Raw genomic sequence first — 20999 nt, 5'->3', positions numbered from 1 at the left:
ATGTAATGTTACAAATAAATGTGAGACATGAAGATGCATGAAGAAGCCTTATAACATTAAACAGAGATATAGTTTTTACAGAAAGATCTTACATCTTCCTATCCAACAGTGATTCAGGAAAGCCTGGGTAGCAGGTAGGCAGAAGGAAGCAGTGTAGCCTAATAAATCCATCCATCAATGCTATTTATTGAACACTTACTATGTGCAACAGCAAGCGCTTGTGAGAGTACACTACAACAGAATTAGCAGACGTTCTCCATCCATAAGTATAGTGCTCTGCACATAGTAAGCGCTCAATAAATACGATCGAATTGAATTGAATTGAATGACCCTAGAGTCTAGAAGGGGAGACAGATATTAACATGAATAAATAATTTATTATATAGAATTGAAAGACACATACACAAGTGCACAGAAGCAGCATGGCTTAGTGGATAGAGCATGGACCTGGGAGTCAGAGGACCTGGGTTCTAATCCCAACTCTGCCACCTGTCTGCTCTGTGACTTCTCTGGGCCTCAGTTATCTCATCGTAAAATGGGGATTAAGAGTGTGAGCCCCATGCGGGACAGGGAATGGGTCCAACCTGATTAACTTGCATGTACTTCAGGCCTTAGAATAGTGCTTGTGAGTGCTTAGTGAGTGCTTAACGAGTACCATAATTAGGATGGGGAAGCAGGTGGGCCCCAAGGAGATGATAAAAAAAATGTGAGACAGCTGGGTGATAGACTACACCTCACTTACACACACACACATACACATAACACAAAAACAGCAATTTAGCATGCAAGTACATGGACACACATCCACACACTCAGCATGAGCCAAGGCATTTTGAGTAAACACATAACTTGCCCCTATTGCTGGAGTAAAGGATATCCTGGGTTTGAGCATTTCAGTAAGTGTGTATGGGTGTGTGTGTCTGTGAGAGTATGAGAATGGGCATCAGTGTGGGTGTGGCCGTGAGCGTGAATCTAGGTGTGAGGTCCGACAAGCTGGGGCCGGTGGGGCCGGGGGAGCCTAAAATGGGGGAGAGTGGCGTTCTTTGGGGAAAAGGAAGGAAGGAGATGGAGGAAATAGAGGAGAGGTGGGGGAAAGACAGGGGGAGAGATTAGAACAAAAGAGACTCAAAAGAGGGAGAGAAATTAGTCAATCAGTAGAATTTATGGAGCACTTATTGTGGGCGGAGCACTGTATGGAGTTCTTGAGAGAGAACAATACAATAGGGTTCATTCATTCATTAAATAGTATTTACTGAGTGCTTACTATGTGCAGAGCACTGTACTAAGCACTTGGGAGAGTACAATACGACAATAAACATACATTCCCTGCCCACAATGAATTTACAATCTAGAGGGAAGAGTTTACAGTCTGACACAATCCCTGCCCTTAAGGAGCTGATAGTTGAGTTGAAGGAGAAATGTAATAAGTGCAGTCCGTGATGGGCCCTGTGGTTGGACACAGGCAACATCAAGCAGGATAGGCTATGGGAAGGAAGTGTCCCAAGCTTTCTGTTGAGTGGAAGTAGGTAGGATGACCTCTCTGAAGGTCCATGACAAAGCAGAACACACCTTGCTAGGTGTGGATGTGCATAGGAAGTAATAATAATAATAATGATGATATTTGTTGAGCACTTACTATGTGTCAAGCGCTGTTCTAAGCACTGGGGTAGATACAAGCTAATCATGTTGGACAAAGTCCCTGTCCCACATGGGGCTCAAAACCTTAATTTCCATTTTACAGATGAGATGACTGAGGCACAAAGGAGTGAAGTGATTTACCCAAGGTCACACAGCAGATGAGTAGTAGAGCCATGATGAGAACCCAGGTCCTCTGACTCCCAGGTCCGTACTCTATCCACTAGGCAATGCTGCTTCCCTTAAGAGGGAGTAGGTGAGAAGACCCCTCTGAAGGTTCATGACAAGGTAGAATAAAACTGCCCAGGTGTGAGTGGCATAGGCTACGTGTGGGTCCCAGGGGTGGTGGAGGGGAGAAGCCCATGGCCCAGGGCAAAAGAGCAGAAATGTGTATCCCTCTTACTGCCTCATACTGGAAGGCCAAGGCAACTTCAAAACTGGAAAGCCAAAGCCATGGGAGTAGGGTAGAAGTCCAGCCCCATACAAACCTGTTTGTAGCTTTTATATGGGTCACCCGATCCATGCCTAGAGAAACATTTCCCAATTCTGTTTGGATTGACTTTCCCTTGGCCAGACAGGTTCTAGCTGGGACTCTTCAAACAGAAGCCAGATACCCGTGAAGTCATTTCCGTAAAGAAAAACACGCCCAACCTGGTTTCAGGGCGTGGTATGCCGAAAGGGAGACGTTTATCTGTCCTGTTACCGAGTAGCAGAACGGCGGAGAGGGTAACTGGCTTCAGCAGCGCATCCGAAGCAGGCTGTCAGAGGTCATTCGTTCCTTGGTGAGTTTGTGGAGAGAGTGGAGCGCTTTTCTGAATTTTACATCAGAGCTGGGATCCTGCCTGGAGATAGTCATGTTGTCAGTAATGGTGGCCCTGTGTTTTTCCCCTTTTCACTAGGAAAAAAAGCAGAGAACAGACAACATGGCTTGGTGGAAGGCTTGGGTGAGTTGATATTTTTATCTTTGAGAAAGACTTTCTGTTGTTTTTGACCTGGCTTATGTGTGAGTTTGTAGCAAGTTTTGAAATGAAAACTACAGTCTTTGAGGGAAGGATGTTGTTGGAATATAATATAGTATGAAAATATATAACTGAACCTACTATACAATATAGTAAAAATATTTTCCTTTGGATTAAGTCCATTTACTGTATTTGAGGATACAGTTGCATCTTTGTTCTTGTCTAGAACTGGGCCCTGTTGTAAGAGGAAAGGGATGTAACAACATAAGAAAATTGTGATATTTGTTAAGCACTTACTACATGCCGAGCATGGTGGTCGATACACTCTAATCAGATAGGTTCATTCATTCATTCATTCATTCAATAGTATTTATCGAGCGCTTACTATGTGCAGAGTACTGTACTAAGCACTTGGAATGTACAAATCGGCAACAGATAGAGACAGTCCCTGCCTTTTGATGGGTTTACAGTCTAATCGGGGGAGACAGGCAGACAAGAAAAAAACAATGGCAAATAAATATATATTATTGTATATATTATATATTATTGTATATATTGTATACAATATATTGTATATATTTTCGTTACCCTATTATTTTGTTAATGAATTGTACATCGCCTTGATTCTATTTAGTTGCCATCGGTTTTTACGAGATGTTCTTCCCCTTGATGCTGTTTAGTGCCATTGTTCTTGTCTGTCCGTCTCCCCTGATTAGACTGTAAGCCCGTCAAACGGCAGGGACCGTCTCTATCTGTTGCCGACTTGTTCATCCCAAGCGCTTAGTACAGTGCTCTGCACATAGTAAGCGCTCAATAAATACTATTGAATGAATGAATAAATAGAATCAGGGTGATGTACATCTCATTAAACAAAATAAACAAAATAAATAGGGTGATGAAGATATATACAGTTGAGGTATACAACTGACAGGTCACAGTGTCCTGTCTCAGAGTGGGCTCTTAGTCTAAGGGAGAAGAGCTATTTTATCCTACTTTTGTAGAGGAGGAAACTGAGGCCAAGCTCCTGCCTGCTGTGTGACCTTGGCCAAAGCACTTAAATTCTCCGTGCCTCCATTACCTCATCCATAAACTGGGGGAATCAATCCCTGTTCTCCCTCCTACTTAGATTGTGAGCCCTGTGTGGGACAGAGTCTGTGTTTGACCTGATTATCGTGTATCTTCCCCAGCTCTTAGAACAGTACCACCATTCTTATACTTACTATTATTAAGTGACTTGCCAAAGGTCACACGCCAGGCAGGATTAGGATTGGAGTCTCCAACTCCCAGGCCCGGGCTTTTTCCACTAGGACACGCTGATGTCTCGATGTCTGAACCACCGGTTATGAGATCATCCTCCCAGAGCCCAAATGATCACCCTCTTGACCCCACCCTCCCTCCCAACCAGAGTGATGAAGAAATGTTTGCTTCCATTGGAGACATTGCTTCTTTTGAAGAAAAAAGGAGAAAACCTAACGATAGTGGTTGTTTTGCTCAATTCATCAATCAATATTATTTATCCATCATTATTTACTGAGCATTTGCATGATACAGAGTACAATATTAAGTATTTGGGAGAGCACAACAGAGTTAGTAGACATCATCTCTGCTTCAAGTGGATAGAGCACGGGCCTCAGAGGCAGAAGGACCTGTGTTCTAATCCTGACTCTGCCATTCATCTGCTGTGTGACTTGTCACTTCACTTTGCTGAGCCTCAGTTAACTCATTTGTAAAAAGGGGATTAAGACCGTGAGCCCCGTGTGGGTCCGGGACTGTGTCCTACCTGATTAGCTTGTATCTGCCCCAGCACTTAAACAGTATCTGGAACATAGAAAGCACTAAACAAATGCCATAAAAAAGTGCATATTGCTTGAGCAGGCCTCTCTCCCCTAGCTAATAAAGAGAACTTTTGTGTCTCCATAGTCATTCGCACGACTACTCCGTCAAGCCTTGTATTTATTTAATAAGGGAAGACAAAGAGGTTGATGATCTTATTTGTTGTAATCATTCCTGGAGTTACTGTAAATGTGTAAAGACATGTCCAGTTGAATCATAATTCTTTCAGTAAAACATCTCTGATTAATATAATAAAACTAATGATTATGGTATCTATTAAGGGCTTACTATATAGTCTGTGATGGGGTAGGCGCAAGCTAATCATATCAGATTCAGTTTCTGTCACTCTGAAATAGGGATCATAATCTAAGAGGGAGGGAGGAAGAATGGTACCTTACTGCCATTTTACAGTTGAAGAAACTAAGGCACATGGTTTAGTGATCTGCTGAAAATCACAAGGCAGACCAATGGCAACATTGGGAAAAATAATAATGATAGTGGCATTTGTTAAGTGGTTAGTATGTGTCAGGCACTGTTCTATTGTCAGAGTGGATACAACAAATTGGGTTGGACATAGTCCCTGTCCCACGTGGGGCTCACAGTCTTATCCCCATTTCACAGTTGAGGTAACTGAGGCTCAGAGAAGTGAAGTGCCCAAGGTCCCACAGGAGACAAGTGATACAGTCAGGAATGGAACCCAGGTCCTTCTGACTCACAGGCCCCTGGTCTATCCAACAGGCCACACTGCTTCTCAGTAGAATAAACTAGAATCCAGTCTCCTGACTCCCAGCCTCTTGCTTTTTCTGCTACACCACATTACCTCCCAAATTAGATTCATTATCTGAACCTTTAGGAAAGGACCACTTCGCCGATCGTAGATACTTAATACCACTCTGTTGACTGTTGAGGCCTTTCAGGGCTCTCTGCCCTTTTGGGAGTTGCTTTTCCCAACATTTCCACAGGGCCAGCAGTTGAGGTCCCAGCAGCCTTTGAGAAAGGCAGAAGCAGAGCTGGGCTTGATCTTCTGCCTTGATTTGGCTGGGACAAACTTTTCTTCGCAGAGTTGTCATTTTTCCAAATTTTCCCAATTTCCAAATTTGAAATTTTGGGCTGCCTCCCTTATTCTGAGAAAGAAAAATCTTCTCTCTGCCCTCCCCCTCTCCCACCTCTTTCTTTCTCCCCCCTAGGGCTATTCCCAGGCAAGGTGAGGCCCTAGTTTTGCTGGTCTCTCTGCATTCCTGAAATTGAGGTGAACAGGGAAGGGTGTGGAGGCAGGCACACACCTTTTTCTGCGCCTTTGTTGAGGCTCCAGGCAACGCTGAGAACAGAAATAGCAACAGTAAGTAAGGTAAACCACCCATGGCATCCAACTCTGCAGTCAATCAGTCAACTAATCAATCAATCATTCATATTTACTGAGCACTATGTGCCAAGCACTGTACTAAGCACTTGAGTACAGGACCTGGGTTCGAATTCTAGCTCCGCCACTTGTCTGCTCTGTAACCTTGGACAAGCCACTTCACTTCTCTGGGCCTCAGTTACCTCATCTGTAAAATGGAGAATAAGACCATGAGCTCCATGTGGGACAGGGACTGGGTCCAACTCAATAAGCTCGTATCTACCACAGCCTGGCACATAATAAGTGCTTAACAAATACCTTAAAAACAAACGAAACAAAAACAGGCACAAGTTCCTTCACTCCAATTACAGAGATGATGCAGGGTCACGTGATGACGTCCTTCAGAATCATTTTATGGAAATGTGCAGACCCCGCCGTGAGACTCCATGGCAGGACAGAAAGGGGTCTCCAGCTGTAAGATGCCGGGAAAGGAAGAATGGAAAACTAGACTTCCTACAAATACACACACACATACACACACACACATATCAAACAGGGCAGGCTGGTAGATCCCTTCGACCCCCACAGCAATCAAAGACTGCTAAGAATTTAATACTGTGCTCTGCTCCCAGGAAAAACTCTATCCAAGCAAAAACTCCTCAGTATTGGCTTCAAAGGTCTTCATCCCCGTGCCCACTCCTACTTCACCTCCCTTCTCTCCTTCTCCAGCCCAGCCCGCACACTCCACTCCTCTGCCGCCAACCTCCTCACTGGGCCTCATTTTCGCCTGCCCCGCCATTGACTCCTGGTCCACGTCCTACCTATGGCCTGGAATGCCCTCCCTCCTCAAATCCGCCAAACTAGCACACTTCCCCCCTTCAAAGCCCTACTGAAAGCTCACCTCCTCCAGGAGTCCTTCCCAGACTGAGCCCCCCTTTTTCCTCAGTTCCCTCTCTCCTCCCCATCTTCCCGACTCGCTCCCTTTGCTCTACCCCTCCACCCCACAGCACTTGTATATATATATGTACATATCTGTAATTCTATGCATTTATATTAATGCCTGTCAAATTGTTTTAGTGTGTACATATCTATAATTCTATTTATATTGATGCTATTGATACCTATTTACTTGTTTTGTTGTCTGTCTTCCCTCTTCTAGAGTATAAACCCACTGTGGTCAGGGATTATCTCTCTTTATTGCTGAATTGTACTTTCCAAGCATTTAGCACAGTGCTCTGCATACAGTAAGCACTCAATAAATATGATTGAATGAATGAATTAATGAAAGGAAGCACTCAAAAAATTGATCTTTCTTATGGTACTTGTTGAGTGCTTACTTTATGCCAAGCACTGTTTTAAACACTGATTACCTTGCATGTATCCCAGTACTTAGTAGCGTGCCTGGCACCTAGTAAACACTTAATAAATACCATTTGAAAAAGTCTCCTCAAATCATTATCTCGTCTAAGAGCTCTCCCCTTCTATATGGCAACATGAATCTAATCCGACTTTACGGACTGAGATCATTTGTCATGGGAATCTTAGATGAGAAAATCTGGAAGCAGCAGGGCCTCTTTGAAAGACCACAGGCCTGGGAGTCAGAAGACCTGGGTTCTAAACTCAGGCCGGCCACTTGCCCGCTGTTTGATCTTGGCCAAGTCACTTAATCTCTCTGTGCCTCAGTTATCTCACATCTAAAATGGGGGTTAAATCTTCCTTATTAATGGTATCTGTTAAATGCTTACTTTGCGTCAAGCAGGGCTCTAAGAGCTAATCAGGTTGGACACAGTTCATGTCCCACAAGGGGTTCACAGTCTTAATCCCCATTTGACAGATGAGGTAACTGAGGCATAAAGAAGTGAAGTGACTTGACCAAGATCACACAGCTGATAAGTAACAGGGGCTGGATTAGAACCCAGGTCCTTCTGACTTCCAGGCCCATGATCTATCCACTAGGCCATGCTGCTTCTCCTCTCTCCAAGTTAGGTTGTGAGCCCCATTTTGGGACAGGAACTGTGTCCAACCTGATAAACTTGTACCCCAGCATTTAGAACAGTGCTTGATACATAGTAAACATTTAACAAATACAATAAAAAACTACATATTTATTGTGCCTTCCCTAATACAGCATTAGGTATGCAACTGCTCCTTGCATTTCAAATAAAATGTCTCCTTTTCATCTAGAAAAACAAGTCGACTCGACATGGCCAAGCGAGAAGCAGGATGACCTAGGAAAAAGAACACAGGCCTGGGAATCAGAGGAACTGGGTTCTAATCCTGCCCTCAGTTTCCTCATCTGTAAAATGGGGATTAAGTCCAGGTTCTCTTCTTCCCTTAGATTGTGAGCCTGATTGTAAAGTATCTACCCCCGGGCTTGGCACATAGTAAGTGCTTAATTAAACACAATTATTGTTATCTTTACGGCCATGGTATCCACAATTATTTTTCCCATTAAATCCATGGTATCCAACACTAAGCAGAAAACTCCAGGAACTTTGAGAATGGCTTGAAGGAGTCGGGAAGTGGGTCTTGAGCCTAGCTCTCCCTCTGCTGGTTTTCCCTTGCTCTGACAACGCGGGATGCTTTCAAAGAGGAAGAAGGGTTTTGCCCAGTGCCTTGAGAGATAAAAAGACTTTTTTTCAGATTGGCTGGCCTGTATCAGGACTGTGGCAGAGACAGAAATGGTATATTGATTCCTGAGAATCTGATAGATATCGATAAAAATAATAGAAGGCAAAGAGTCACTTCAATAAAATAGAATATAAACTTTTCTCTGTGATGGTTTTAAGTAAATAGCACAGGCTAGATGTGGGGATGGTTAATTTGTCCCACTCGGGATTCATGAGTCAGAAGGATCTGGATTCTAATCCCAGCTCTGCCACCTATCTGCAGTGTGACACTGGGAAATTCAGTGCTTAGAACAGTGCTTGGAACCTAGTAAGCCCTTAAGAAATACCACAATTACTTCGGGCCTCAGTTCCCTCATCTGTAAAATGGGGATTGACTGTGAGCCCCACGAGGGACAACCTGATCATCTTGTATCCCCCCCAGCACTTAGAACAGTGCTATGCACACAGTAAGTGCTTAACAAATGACATCATTATTATTATCACCTTCCTGTAACCAAATCCTCACACGGCTTCTCCATCTGGAAGTTTCAGATCGGAGGCTCCTCCAGTGTTCTCCACAGGAGACTCCATCACGGCATTTGTGTGGTATCTATTAAGGACTCGTTGTTGTCATTTTCACTATTATTATTACTATTATTATTATATATGTTAAGTATTTACTATGTACCCAGCACAGTTCTAAGCCCTGAAGAAGATACCAGCTAATCAATTTGGACACAGTCCCCACCTCACATGGGGCTCACAGGCAAAGTAGGAGGGAAGAGGATTTACTCCCCATTTTGCAGGTGAGATAACTGAAGCAGAGTCACACAGCTGTCAAGCAGCTGAGCCAGGATTAGTACCCATGACCTCTGACTCCCAAGCTCGGGCTCTTTCCACTGAGCCACACTGATAATGGCTGGCACAGTTTCACTAGCCCTCTGTCTTTTATCCTTGCCTGTCATGTTTCTGCTGGGCACAAAGAGTAAGGGGGCAGGTAGTAGTACAGCACACTAGGAAGTTCACACACAGATTTTTATCATATGAGACTCATTTATTATGGCCACCATGAGCACACCAGGGTGACAGAACTTTTTATTAATGGTATTTAACAGTGGTATCTGTTAAGGGCTTATTATGTGTCAATCACTGTACTAAGTGCAAGGGGAAGTACAAGATAATCAGGTCCCCCATGGAGCTCACAGTGAGAGGACTGTGCTCCCCATTTTGCATATGAGAGAACTGAACTAAGCACTTATTATATGAAGCAGTATGTCTTGGTGGATAGATTAGACTGTAAGCCCATCAAACGGCAGGGACTGTCTCTATCTGTTGCCGACTTGTTCATCCCAAGCGCTTAGTACAGTGCTCTGCACATAGTAAGCGCTCAATAAATACTGTTGAATGAATAGAGCAGGGGCCTGGGAGTCATAAGGACGTGGGTTCTAATCTTGGCTCTGCCACACATCTGCCCTGTGGCCTGGGGCAATTCACTTCACTTCTCCTTGTCTCAGTTCCCTCATCTGCAAAATAGGAATTAAGATTCTGAGCCCCATTTGGGTCTGTGTCCCAGAGACTGTGTCCCCCAGTGCTTAGAAAACAGTGCTTGACACATAGTAAGCTCTTTACAAATACCATCATCGTTATTACTCTTACTATTATGTGCCAAGCACTGTACTAAGTACCGGGGTAGATACAAGCTAATCAGATAGGACACAGTCCATGTCCCAATCCCCATTTTACAGGTGAAAGTAACGGAGACACAAAGAATTTAAGTGAGTTGCCCAAGGTCACCCAGCCAAGAGGTAAAGGCAGGATTTGAACGCAGGTCCTTCTGACACTCAGGATGTGCTCTATCCACTGGGCCACTCTGCTTTTCAACAGTGTAATAATAATACTGTGTTCTAATGCCACAATGGGGCACTATAAACATTTTTATTATTGTTATTATTATTAGGAAAAATAAAACTTCAATTCATGTTGTGGATCGAGCATGGGCCCGGGAGTAAGAAGATCGTGGGTTCCAATCCAAGCTCCGCCACTTTGCTATATGACCTTGTATGACCTTGCTATATGAAATGAGAAGTCACTCACTTCTCTGGGCCTCAGTTCCTTCGTCTGAAAAATGGGGATTGAGACCATGAGCCCCACGTGAGACAGGGACTGTGTCCGACCCGTTCACTTGTATCCGCCCCAGTGCTTAGTTCAGTTTCTGGCACATAATAAGCAGTTAACACATACAATAATTATTAGCATTATTGTCTCTGGACTTTGGAGGAAGGGGAAGAGTGAAAAGGAGCGAGGGGAGATGTGTTTATCAGTGCCTTTGAGGAACAGGCCAGGCCCTTGAATGGGCTGACACAGCTATGGGACTGGTACCCAACACTCAGCATTCACTCAGCAAATGCTGCTGATGGTTACAGTATCAATAACTCTCCCATTAGACACTCAGTTCTTATAAACGGTAATAGGTAAGGACTGGTATTTGCTATTCTTTTTCCAGAATGAACAAAATGGTGTAACAGTGAAAGGCAGCTCTTACTTTAATCCTGACCCAGATGCTGAAACTCTCTATAAGGCCATGAAGGGAATTGGTAAGTTGCTTCCACTTCCCTATGCTTTTCCTAATTTGACCAGTTTTCAATGACAGTTGAAAAGGCTCACCCTAATATCTCCAAGATCCGCCCTTTCCTCTCCAACCAAACGACTCTCTTACTGGTACAACCTCTCATAATATCCCGGCTGGATTATTGTGTCAGCCTTCTGCCTGATCTCCCCTCCTCCTGTCTCTCCCGAGTCCAGTCTATTCTTCATTCCGCTGCCCGGCTCATCTTCCTGCAGAAACGCTCTGGGAATGTCACTCCCCTCCTTAAAATCCTCCAGTGGTTTCTCACTCTGGGCATCAAGGCTCTCCATCACCTTGCCCCCTCCTACCTCTCCTCCCTTCTCTCTTTCTACTGTCTACCCCGCACGCTCCGCTCCTCTGCTGCCCACCTCCTCACTGTCCCCCGTTCTCGCCTATCCCGCCATCGACTCCTGGGTCACATCCTCCCACTGTCCTGGAATGCCCTCCCTCCTCACCTCCGCCAAACTAACTCTCTTCCCCTCTTCAAAGCCCTGAGAGCTCACTTCCTCCAAGAGACCTTTCCAGACTGAGCTTCACCTTTTCCCTCTGCTCCCTTTGCTCCCTCTCTGCCCGCTCTTCACCTCCCCTCAGCTAAGCCCCTTTTCCCCCCCTTTCCCTCTGCTCCTCCCCCTCTCCCTTCCCCTCCCCTCAGCACTGTGCTCATTTGTATATATTTTTATTACCCTATTTATTTTGTTAATGAGGTGTACATCCCCTTGATTCTATTTATTGCAATAAAGTTGTCTTGTTTTTGTCCGTCTCCCCCTATTAATAATAACGTTGGTATTTGTTAAGCGCTTACTATGTGCAGAGCACTGTTCTAAGCGCTGGGACTGTAAGCCCATCAATGGGCAGGGATTGTTTCTATCTGTTGCCGAATTGTGTATTCCAAGCGCTTAGTACAGTGCTCTGCACATAGTAAACACTCAATAAATACTACTGACTGAATGAATGAATGAATGAACCATGGGTTGGGAGTCAGAAGGTCATGGGTTCTATTCCCAGGTCTGCCACTTGTCTGCTGTGTGCCCTTGGGCAAGTCACTTCACATCCCTATGCCTCAGTTATCTCATCTATAAAATGGGGATTGAGACTGTGAGTCCTGTGCAGGACAAGGACTGTGTCCAACCCAATTTGCCTGTAATCATCACAGTGCTTAGTAAAGTTCCCGGCACAGAGTAAATGTTCAATAAATTCTATAATCATGATAATAATAATTATTATTATCATTATCATTCCTGATGTGTCTGTCACCAGTGCCCTCTCCCCAGTTATACTTCTTAAACTGTGAGCCCCTTCTGGGGGCGCTAATAGTAATAACAAACATAATTGTGGTATTTTCTAATTACTTACTATGTGCCAAGAACTGTACTAAGTGCTGAGGTAGTTACAAGCAATTCCAGTTGGATAAAGTCCCTGTCCCACATGGGGCTCACAGTCTCAATCTCCATTTTACAGCTGAGGGATTTGAGGCCCAGAGAAGTGAAATGACTTGCCCAAGATCACACAGCTTACAAGTGGCAAAGTCAGGATTAGAACCAATGACCTTCAGACTCCCTGGCCTGTGCTCTATCCACTACGCCATGCTGCTTCTGTTACTACTAAATTTAGGCTTATTTAATGTGGGATTAATATTATTATCATTATTATTAATAGTACTATTTATTACATGCTTACTCTGTGTCAAGCACTGTAATCCGTTCAGACACTGTCCCTTTTACACATTAGGTTCAAAACCTCAATAGGAGGGAGCTGTACAAAATTCAAGGGTGGCTTTGCTAAATTATGCTTGCTTTTTCTGTGGGCATCCCTGTGGTGAAAGAAGGTAATCCCTCCGGGAACTGGAGGGAGAACAGGAATTGAATCTCCATTTTACAAAGAAGGAAACTTAGGCAGAAAGAAACTAAGTGATTTGCCCAATGTCACACAATAGGCAAATGATAGAGCTGGGATTAGCACCCAGATCCTCTGACTCCCAAAGCAAATATTAAATGGAAGAGAAGACAGGCAGAAGAGGCAAAATAGGATAATCACCTGAAGTAGCATGTCTTAGTGGAAAAAACATGGGCCTGGGAGTCAGAAGGTCCTGGGTTCTAATCCCATCTCTGCCACATGTCTGCTATGTGACCTTGGAGAAGCAGCGTGGAGAAGCAGCGTGGCTCAGTGGAAAGAGCATGGGCTTTGGAGTCAGGGCTCATGAGTTCGAATCCCAGCTCTGCCACTTGTCGGCTGTGTGACTGTGGGCAAGTCACTTAACTTCTCTGTGCCTCAGTTCCCTCATCTGTAAAATGGGGATTAAGACTGTGAGCCCCACGTGGGACAACCTGATTCCCTTATGTCTACCCCAGCGCTTAGAACAGTGCTCGGCACATAGTAAGCGCTTAACAAATACCAACATTATTATTATTAAGTCACTTAACTTTTCTCGGCCTCAGCTCCCTCATCTGGAAAATTAGAATAAGACTGTGAACCCCATGTGGGTCAGACACCTTGTATCTACCCCGGTGCTTAGAACAGTACTTGGTACATAATAAGCACGTAACAAGTATGATGATGATGATGATGATTATGTCCTAAGATAGTTTTGGTGAGATCTTTCCTAGGATTCCTCTGGTAGAATTAATGATCTCACTGTCTTTTTGGCCCTAGGATTTTGGAATTCTTGGAATTTACCAATGCTTAGACTTTGTCTGGACATTTATTTCAAGCCTTAAATCTTGTTCTCCATTTGCTCAACAGGAACTGACGAACAAGCTATAATTGATGTCCTCACCAGGAGAAACAATGCCCAGCGGCAACAAATTGCTAAATCATTCAAGAATCAATATGGAAAGGTAAAATAAGCACTCCGGCTGGGCTAGTTTGTCACTTGGGCAACTTAGTGGTCAATGAATGAATATAACTGCTCCGTTGGCTTCAGGGGCAGGTCTCCCCTCAAGAGGAAAGAGCAGAAGTCTCTAGGGATCAAAGGCTCTGGAAAATAGCTTCAACTTTCAAAGTGGCCCCACTTAATGGGGGTGAACCTCCAGCTGAGCGGCGTATTAATAGTTCTGAAGCTAAGAGTTCTGGATTTCAAAAATGTAGCTATTGGCTCTGCAATCCATCTCCATTAGGCATTGTTTATTCCAGCCTTGCCCAAAACAGTTCAATTCCAACTTTTTGATCCTCTCTTCCTGAGCCAACTGAGGGAAGCAGTGTAGTCTAGTGGATAGAGCATGGGTCTGGAAGTCAGAAGGACCTGGGTTCTAACCCTTGCTCTGCCACTTGTCTGTTCTGTGGCCTTGGGCAAGTCACTTCACTTCTCTGTGCCACCGTTCCATCAGCTGTAAAATGGGAATTAAGACTGGGAGCCCCATGAGGGGCAGGGCCTGTGTCCAACCTGATTTGCTTGTCTCCACCTCAGCACTTAGAACAGTGCTTGACTCACAATAAGTGCTTAACAAATACCATCATTATTATTATTACAAAATCCACACATGTGCCTTGCTGGGCTGATAGACTACCTCCTGCTGAAAAAGGATGAATGAGGGTGGGATTGTTCCATTTAGTTCATTCATTAATTCAATAGTATTTATTGAGCACTTACTATGTGCAGAGCACCCTAACTGACAGGATGGAATGTTTTATGTGGACTCAACAGAACGGAAAAGTGATTTTTCTAGAGGACTTTCTGCCACCATCAAATGCTTGTGAGAAAGTTCTAACTTTGACATCCATCTTTTATTTATTGTTGCCCTTTCAATAGGATCTCACTGAAACCTTGAAATCTGAGCTGAGTGGCAAGTTTGAGAGATTGATCATAGCTCTCATGTATCCACCATATAAATTTGAAGCAAAAGAACTGCATGATGCGATGAAGGTAATTTCATCTCCTCCAGAAACCATAGTATGCATGCCTTGTTTTTTTTTTCCCAAAGGAAACATACAAGTTGATTTATACACAAAATTCCCGCCAATCAATAGATGGCATTTATTGGTTGCTTATTGTGTGCAGAGTATTAAGCACTTGGGAGAGTACAATACAGTAAGCTGACATGATCCCTGCCTTCAAGGAGTTTACAATCTAGCAGAGGAGACAGAGCTTAAAATAAATCACAGATAGAGGATGCAATTAAGAATAAAGGTATGATCATAAATACTATAGGGGATGGGATGCATACTTTAGTGCCCAGGAGGTGTAGTCTCAAGTGTATAGGTGATGCAGTAGGGAGTGGAAATATAGGCGATTAGAGATTAGTCACGAAGGCTTCCTAGAGGAGATATAATTTTAGTAGCATGATGAAGAGTCCACATCTGTCAGATATGAAAGAGGAGGGTGTTCCAGGAAGGAGGGATGACCCGGGCAAGTAAGAAGAGAGCAGATAAATATTTGTACAATTATTTATTTAGATTGTTTTGTAATGATTTTTAGTTCTGCCTCTCACATAAGGTGTAAGTTCCTTGCAGGGAGGGAATGTGCTGGTTCTGAGTTTTGAGTTTTGAGCAATTGATACAGTGCAGTAGACCCTGTGGACTGACATAAAATGTACTACTTCTACTAGGTGTGTTAATGAGGAATTCTGAGCCCATTATTTTACTTGGAAAACTTGGGAGCTTCCTAATGAGTACAGTTTTTCCATCCTCAAACTTTAAGGCTGAAGAAAATTAAAGCTCACTCTATCACCTTTTCCCCGCCTTTCTACAAAAAGAACACTAGCACTATCGATTTGTGTGAAGAAAAACACTGCAGTTTACTATCCTTCAGGGAAAATCTCCTCAGTGAGGTTGATCTCAATTCCTAGATTGAGAGCAATAAATGTTGGTGCAATGAAATCAGAAGCCAATCTCTCCACATACTATTTCAATATATTCAGAATTGCAAGTTTTCAGTTGTAGCAATTGCAAAGAGATAGCTAGAAGTTGAGGAAAATTTTGGTCCTCTTTAATAAGCCTGGTGCAGTACAATCCAAAGTCAAACTCCCCAAATACTATTAAATGTATTCAGAATTGCAATTTTCCAACTGCAGTAATTGCAAAGGAATTATTAGAGACTGAGAAAATGTGTTCACTTTTAATAAGCCTGGGAACACTGCAACTGTACAACTCAGCTCTAACAAGTTCTGGGCTATATTTGAGAATATACCCCATCAATTAGAATGTCAATTTCATGCTCTGTGCCTCAGTTCCCTCATCTGTAAAATGGGGATTAAGACTGTGAGCCCCATGCGGGACAACCTGATTCCCCTATGTCTACCCCAGCACTTAGAACAGTGCTCGGCACATAGTAAGCGCTTAACAAATACCAACATTATTATTATTATGTTCCCATTTTTGTCAGGGGATGAAAACAGATGGGTAAAGTTCAGATATTTTAAATAAAATGATGTTCAATCAAAATTCAGAAAATAACATAAAACTGTGTTGTCCTTTAAGATCACTGGGGATTCAAATATTTTATCATTTGGTAGATGTTACTTGTACATGTTTTTTCCCCCTATGTCCAGGGTCTAGGTACCAAAGAAGGTGTCATCATTGAAATCCTGGCATCACGGACCAAAGCACAACTGCAGGAGATCATGAAGGCTTATGAAGAAGGTAAAGTTAGTTGTTACTTGGATGCCTGGAACACTCAACTGCCCTAGAATGTGGGGCTGTTGGTTTTTTTGTTGTTATTGCAATTGTTTTTTGGATGGTATTTAAGTGCTTACTATGTGTCCAGCACTGTTCTAAGCACTGGGGTAGGTTTGAGTTAATCAGGTAATAGTCCGTGAGGCTCACAGTCTAAGTAGGAGGGAGACCAAACATTTAAGCCTCATTTTACAGATGAGGAAACTGAAGCACACATAAGATAAGCAATGACTTGCCCAAGGTCACATAACAGGTAAATGGAAAAGCCAGGATTAGAGCACAGTCATCTGAATCCCAGGCTTGTGCTGCTTCTCGACGAACCCTGTTTCAAGGAAAATGGATATTACAGTATACGTGTAAGAGAGCATGGACATCTTTTCTTCACACCACATATCAAGTTCTGTCCCGGTTGACGTGCACTGGCTCTCTAATTCCCTCACCACCATCTATCCAAAACACATAGTGAAAGCATGTCTTATGGGAGAACTGATTGAACAAAGCATAAAGAGTTCATTCAATAATGATAAGTACACCGACCTGGAGAACCCACTGACAATAGTAAGAGTTAAAGGAACCATAGAATTAAAATTCGCCAGCCATGTGTTGAAAGGTTTCAAAAAGAGTATTGAGGATGAGTCATCGTTGAGATTAACACTACATGTTCCTTTGCAGAGTACGGTTCCAACCTGGAAGAGGACATTAAGTCAGATACGAGTGGATATTTGGAGAGGATCTTAGTGTGCCTTCTTCAGGTAAAAGTGGTCTTGGTTCTAATAATTATGGAATTTGTGAAGGCCTTGCTCTATCCTGAATGCTGGGAAAGAATACAAGCTCCTTGAAGTAAAGCTAACCTTCTTACTGTACCACAATATCGTCCATCTCCCCACTGACCTCTCGTCCACGTCCTGCCTCTGGCCTTGAACACTCTCCCTCCTCAGATCCAACAGGCAATTACTCTCCTGTTGGTTGAAGACATATGTCCTCCAAGAGACCTTCTCTGACTAAGCCCTCCTTTCCTCGTCTCCCATTCCTTCCCGCCTCACCCTGACTTGCTCCCTTTATCCATTCCCCCTCCAGCCCACAGCCCTTATGTATATATCTGTAATTCATTTTATTTATATTTATATCTATCTCCCCCTCTAGACTGTAATCTCACTGTGGGCAGGAAATGTGTCTATCATTACATTATACTCTCCCAAGCACTTAGTAGAGTGTTCTATATACACTAAGCAGTCAGTGAATACAACTGACTGACTGAAGGGCAGGGCTCATGTCTATCTACTCTGTTGATATAATCAATCAGTCAATCAGCGGTATTTACTGGGCATTTACTGTGTGCAGAGAACTATACTAAATTACTAAATGCTTGGGAGAGTAGCATACAATGGAGTTGATAGGCACGCTCTAAGTGCTTACAAATTTAAGGGGGTAAGACAAAGAAATATCTATAGATCAGGGAAATGTCAGGGTATAAGAGTATATAAATTAACAATAATAATTACGGTATTTGTTCATTCATTCATTCAGTCGTATTTATTGAGCTCTTATAGTGTGCAGAGCAATGTAATAAGCGCTTGGAAAGTACAATTCAGCAAAAAATGGAGAGAATCCCTACCCAACAACAGGCTCAGAATCTAGAAGGGGAGACACAGACATCAAGTAAACAAGTAAATAGGAATCAATAGCATCAATAGAAATAAATAGAATTATAGATATATACACATCATTAATAAAATAAATAGAATAATAAATACGTACATATATACACAAGTGCTGTGAGCAGGGGGTGGGGGGCTAGAGCAGAGGGAGGGAATCAAGGTGATGGGGAGGGGAGGAGGAACAGAGGAAAAGGGGGGCTTAGTCTGGTAAGGCTTGTTAAGTGCTTACAATGTGCCAGGTACCCTACTAAGCGCTAGGGTGGATAAAAGCAAATTGGTTGGGACACTGTCCCTGTCCCGCATGGAGCTCACTATTTTAATCCCCATTTTACAGATGAGGTAATTGAGGGACAGATAAATTAAGTGATTTACCCAAAGCCACACAGCAAAGTGGTAGAGCTGGGATTAGAACCCATGACCTTCTGATTCCCAGGTCTGTGCTCTAACCACTACACCATGCTGCTGGGTGGGATAGTTAGCAAGTGCTTAATAAGTATAGAGGAGAGAACAATAGGCGACACTGAAGGGAGAGTGAGCTCAATGTGTAGGCAATGCAGAGGCAGCTTGCGTAGGGGAAATGAAATAGATGGGGAAGGCTTTTTGAAGATTGACTGCATTAAGGCTCAGAAGGTGGGGACAGTGATGGTCTATAGGATATGAAGAGGGAGGGAGTACCAGGTCTCAGAGGATGCGGACGAGAGGTCGAAGGCGAGGCAGTCTAGATCGAGGTAGGGTGAATAGGTCGGCATTAGAGGAGTGAAGTCTGTGGGCTGGGTTGTAGTAGGAGATCTGCCAGGTAAGAGGGGGATGCATTCTCCCATTTGTTTAGTAAAGTGGTCTTCACACAATATGTGCTCAGTAAGTGACACTGATTGACTGAAAGATATCGGATCAGACACAATCCCTAGGCCAATCCAGGCTCATAATCTAAGAGCTAGGCAGGAGACGGACCTCATTCCCATTTTACAGATGAGGAAACTGAGGTTCAGAGAGAGAGAAATAAAGTGACTGGCCAGTGAGAGAGCTGGAATTAGAACCCATGTCTTCTGGCTCCCAGGCATTAGTAGTAGTAAGAGTAAGAGAAATAAAGCTTAGTCACTGTTCTCTTCATGCAGAGCTCCAGATTAAATGGAGAGAATGTACAGTCAGTGACATGTATGCAGCACTTTCTCTGTGCAGGACACTGGCCGAGTACTTGGGAGGGTACCATGCCACACATTTTGTAGAAATGTCTCTTGCCCACCAGAAGCTTATATTCTAGAGGGAGAGCAGCAGCATGGCTCAGTGGAAACAGCCCGGGCTTGGGAGTCAGAGGTCATGGGTTTGAATCCCGACTCCGCCCCTTGTCAGCTGGGTGACTATGGGCAAGTCACTTCACTTCTCTGTGCCTCAGTTCCCTCATCTGTAAAATGGGGATGAAGACTGTGAGCCTCACGTGGGACAACCTCATTCCCCTGTATCTACCCCAGCGCTTAGAACAGTGCTCTGCACGTAGTAAGCGCTTAACAAATACCAACATTATTATTATTAGAGGGAGAGACAGACATTAAAATAAATTATGGCTATGTACTAGGTGCTGTGCTGAGGTACAGAGTGCAAGTAGATAGGCGGGCCAAGTCCTTGGATAGTCTTCTACCTCATCATCCAACATCTGGCAAAAAAAGGGATTTGAACTCCAAGCTGATGGTCAGATCTTGAGCAGGCACATTTGATCCACCTTTGGGAAGCTGGACTTCGTTACGTAGGGAATATGGCTCACGGACCGACCTATTTTTTTAATGGTATTTGTTAAGGGTTTACTATGTGACAGGTACCGTACTAAGTGCTGAGGTAGATACAAGCTAATCAGACTGGATACGGTCCCTGTCCCACAGGGGAGTCACAGTCTTAATCCCCACTTTACAGATGAGGGTACTGAGAGGTACAGAAGTTAAGTGACTTGCCGGAGGTCACACTGCAGATAAGTGGCAGGATGGGGCTCAGAACCCAGGTCCTCTAACTCCCAGGGCTGTGCTCTTTCCACGAGGCCATGTTGCTTTCTTTTGGGGGCAATCATGAGTGTGGGGGCGGGGAGGGGTGGAGGAAAGGAAATTGGGACGGAGGGATGTCAGAGCCACTCCAGGTCCATCTAGGACCCTAAGAAGACCCACGTGCTCACTTTTCAATTGTATTTATTGAGCTCTGGTTGTGTGCAGAGCGCTCTACTAAGTGCATGGAAGAATATAATATAGCAACACAAAGATACATTGCCTTTTCACAATTATCTTACACTCTCTTTCTCTTTTCAGGGCAGCAGGGATGATGTGAGTGGCTATGTGGATCCCGGCTTGGCTGTCCAGGATGCCCAGGTAAGATTGCTTAGTGGTACGAGCACGGGCTTGGGAGTCAGAGGTTAAGGGATCTAATCCCGGCTCCGCCACTTAGCCGTGTGACTTTGGGAAAGTCATTAACTTCTCTGTGTCTCAATTACCTCATCTGTAAAATGGGGATTAAGACTGTGAGCCCTGCATGGGACAAACTGATTACCTAGTATCTACCCCAGCACTTAGAACAGTGCTTGGAACAGAATACAAGCATGACTCAGCTTGGAGTTCAAATCTCTTTTTTGCCAGAAGCTGGCTGATGAGATAGAAGACAATCTAAGAACTTGGCCTGCCTATTATTATTATTATTATTATTATTAATTCTCCATATTGGGAGCTCCCCAAGTTCTCTGCCCATTTCCACCTTTCT

The 20999-nt window shown here is 43.7% G+C and overlaps 1 protein-coding gene across 1 annotated transcript in view; it reads left to right on the top strand.

The window, feature by feature from the left end:
- Nucleotides 1-2282: 2282 nt before the first annotated feature.
- LOC100076583 (annexin A8) overlaps nt 2283-20999 on the top strand; it is a 33505-nt gene continuing 14788 nt past the window's right edge. Inside the window, exons 1-8 of the mRNA XM_029059197.2 lie at nt 2283-2417; nt 2535-2579; nt 10879-10969; nt 13741-13835; nt 14747-14860; nt 16485-16575; nt 17281-17360; nt 20555-20614. Of these exons, the coding sequence (XP_028915030.1) occupies nt 2559-2579; nt 10879-10969; nt 13741-13835; nt 14747-14860; nt 16485-16575; nt 17281-17360; nt 20555-20614 (552 nt within the window). The 5' untranslated portion in view covers nt 2283-2417; nt 2535-2558. The remainder of the gene's footprint in view (nt 2418-2534; nt 2580-10878; nt 10970-13740; nt 13836-14746; nt 14861-16484; nt 16576-17280; nt 17361-20554; nt 20615-20999) is intronic.

The sequence above is a fragment of the Ornithorhynchus anatinus genome, chromosome 3 (assembly GCF_004115215.2).
Source record: "Ornithorhynchus anatinus isolate Pmale09 chromosome 3, mOrnAna1.pri.v4, whole genome shotgun sequence".
Taxonomy (NCBI): domain Eukaryota; kingdom Metazoa; phylum Chordata; class Mammalia; order Monotremata; family Ornithorhynchidae; genus Ornithorhynchus; species Ornithorhynchus anatinus.
Note: the sequence above shows the minus strand (reverse complement) of the source record. Positions and strands in the feature narration are given on the sequence as shown.